At 57.5% G+C, this 2,603-nt stretch overlaps 1 protein-coding gene across 1 annotated transcript; it reads right to left on the bottom strand.

The window, feature by feature from the left end:
• Positions 1-447: 447 nt before the first annotated feature.
• On the bottom strand, positions 448-2,208 carry LOC119341887 (UDP-glucose:2-hydroxyflavanone C-glucosyltransferase-like). Its single transcript, XM_037613735.1, has one exon. The coding sequence runs from the start codon at positions 2,106-2,108 to the stop codon at positions 690-692; it is 1,419 nt and encodes a 472-aa protein (XP_037469632.1). The 5' UTR covers positions 2,109-2,208; the 3' UTR covers positions 448-689.
• Between the last annotated feature and the right edge of the window lie 395 nt (positions 2,209-2,603).

Genomic DNA, 2,603 nt, shown 5'->3' with positions numbered 1-2,603 from the left:
TGGTGACATGACCAGGCATACGGAAGGGCCACTAGATAGCCCGACCAGGCATACGAGGTCACCGGTCATCGTCCGCTATAAATTACTTTAGAGTTTTTCTAAGTTTTAGTTGAATATACAAAATATCATTCGGTTTATGTAAATTATATCAATTATTTGTCATTTGCATGGATTACATCATGTTTGCATAATATCTGTCCATCTGGTTTAAATTTTGCTTGTATTGCGGACGAAAGTTTAGGGCAAGCTTTCGATGACCGGCTACGTATCAATGTCCACGGATGCAACAAATACCATGTCTTTTTTGGCCGGCGTTAGAGATGCCCTAACGTAACTTGTAGCTTTATCACGTACTCCCACCGTTGAAAAAAATATAAGAGCGTGTAAATCACTAGTACTCCCTCCGTCTGGAAATACTCGTCGGAGAAATGCATAAAAATAAATATATCTAAAGCTAAAATACATCTAGATACATCCATTCCTCCGACAAGTATTTCCGGACGGAGGGAGTACTTCTTTACAGAGGAACGTATATTTGTCGTTGGTTTTTGTGACAGCGTGTTCATTCTGACATTCTCTCCTTACATTTGTTCAGCTTCCAATAAATGGGAGATCCTTTGTTTAACAACAGTCGAGGTATACAGCAATTATTCCGTGTTCATGCTTCTTCGAAATGTAGCCATGTCGTATTACTTGCTGACGCTCAGATCCCGGCAACGTTGCACGAATTGGGCCAAGCTCCGGTAGCTCGTGCCGCCGTCGGCGACTGCCTTCGCCGCCGCATCCTGGACGCTTACCGCCTTATTCCTCACTGTCTCGTCCGCCATTACAGCCTTCACCTTCTCCGCGATATTCTCCCCGCTCACCACTCCCTCCTCCCCCTCCCAGCTCCACCGCTCCTCCCAGACGCCGAGCCCGCTGCGCGCCACCACGCCGGCGTTCACCCGCTGGTCCCCGAACCTCGGCCACGCCAGAACCGGCAATCCGTTCGCCGCCGCCTCCGTGACCGAGTTCCAGCCGCAGTGGCTGATGAACAGACCGATGGATTCCTGCTTCAAGACCTCTTCTTGCTCCACCCAACCCTTGGTCACCATGCCCCGCCCGTGCACACGCTCCAAGAACCCTTCGCCGAGCAGCTCGCTGAGCTCGGCCTCGTCGTCTCTGTCCACGACGGTGCTTTTCACCACCCACAGGAACCGGTGGCCGCTCGCCTCGAGCCCGACGGCGAGCTCCTTGAGCTGGTCCTTGGATATGGCCTTGCGGCTGCCGAAGCTGACGTACACCACCGATCTCGTCGGCTGCGCCTCGAGCCACCGCATGTAATCAGCTTGATTTTCCGGCGGTTCACCTGCCGAAAAGCTCACCGGAGCGAGTGGCCCAACTGAGAAAACCGGTGGGAACCCGGCAGCGACGGAGCCATCCCGGAGTGCAGATATGGCTTCTGGCTCGAACTCGTCGAAAGAATTGACCAGGAGGCCGTCTGATTTCGCGAGCTCCCGGCCGTTGGCGACGAACTGCCGGGTGAAGAGGTGCTCGGGGTGGTGCAGAGCCTGCGGGATGGAAGCCTTGGGGACGCGGTACACGCCGGGGATGTCGACGTCGCCGACGGGGCCGCCGGCATTCGCGTCGAGGTAGGCGGGGAAGTGGACGCACAGGGAGAGCATCGCGGCGGAGGCGGTGAACAGGACGTAGCAGGGGAGGCGGAGCTCCCTGGCGACGGGTATGACGACGGAGGCCAGCGCGATGTCCGTCACGAGCGCCGACGCGCCGGCACCGGCGAGGAGCGGGCCGAGGAGAGGCGCGGAGCGGCGCATGGCCTCGAAGCGGAGGAAGAAGGGGTCGGCGCCGGGGAACTCGGACGCGTCGAACCGCGCGAGGTGGAAGTCGAGGCGGCGCACGGCCGGGCACGCGCCGAACAGGGCATCGAGGTGCGCGGACTCGGCGGACGACACGGTGGGGAGCACGGTGACGACCGAGACGCCGCAGCCGTGGTCGGAGGAGGAGAGGGACACAGCGAGGCGGCTGAACGGGACGAGGTGGCCCATCCCGGCGCTCGGGAGGAGCACGACATGGGGCAGGGCGCCCGAGCCGTCGCCGGAGGTCGGCATTGCCGTCGAGACCGTGGAGGTTTTCTCGTTGCTGGAAGTGCGAGGAGCGTGGATGCTCTGCTCTTTTTGGCTGGCTCGTGCAGGGCAGGAGGGATAAAGCTCTGCCAAGTCCAGGTGGCTTAATACTAGAGGGCCTCGTTGTTTTGGGAGATGTAGCAGTGCTCTGCGCCGCACGACTCAACAACCAGTTCAGTAGTACAGTAGTCCACAAGCGAATTGCCAGCCAGCGGCGCAGTAGTTGCAACGTCCGGACAGATATACCTGCACGTCGTGTGTGTGAAGTGTGAACTTCATTGCGGAAACGAAGAAGATCTCCACGACCACAAGAACACTGTTCCGCAACTCATGCCGGCGAGTCCGGTTCAGGGTTGCGGAGCGGGAGCGAACGTCGTAGTCGATCATACACAGGTACAGAAAGTAAGTTGACACACAGAAGTAGAGGGGAGTCTTTCTTTATTAATCAACATCAATTGTACATCCACAGGGTGCTCTCCT

This window comes from Triticum dicoccoides, chromosome 7B (genome assembly GCF_002162155.2).
Source record: "Triticum dicoccoides isolate Atlit2015 ecotype Zavitan chromosome 7B, WEW_v2.0, whole genome shotgun sequence".
In the NCBI taxonomy this organism is placed as follows: Eukaryota; Viridiplantae; Streptophyta; class Magnoliopsida; order Poales; family Poaceae; genus Triticum; species Triticum dicoccoides.
The sequence above is the reverse complement of the archived record's forward strand: the minus strand, read 5'-3'. Positions and strand labels throughout refer to the sequence as shown.

What these genes read in the sequence shown, in the direction of transcription:
- LOC119341887 (XM_037613735.1), bottom strand. Translation starts at nt 2,108, where the DNA reads ATGCCGACCTCCGGCGACGGCTCGGGCGCCCTGCCCCATGTCGTGCTC.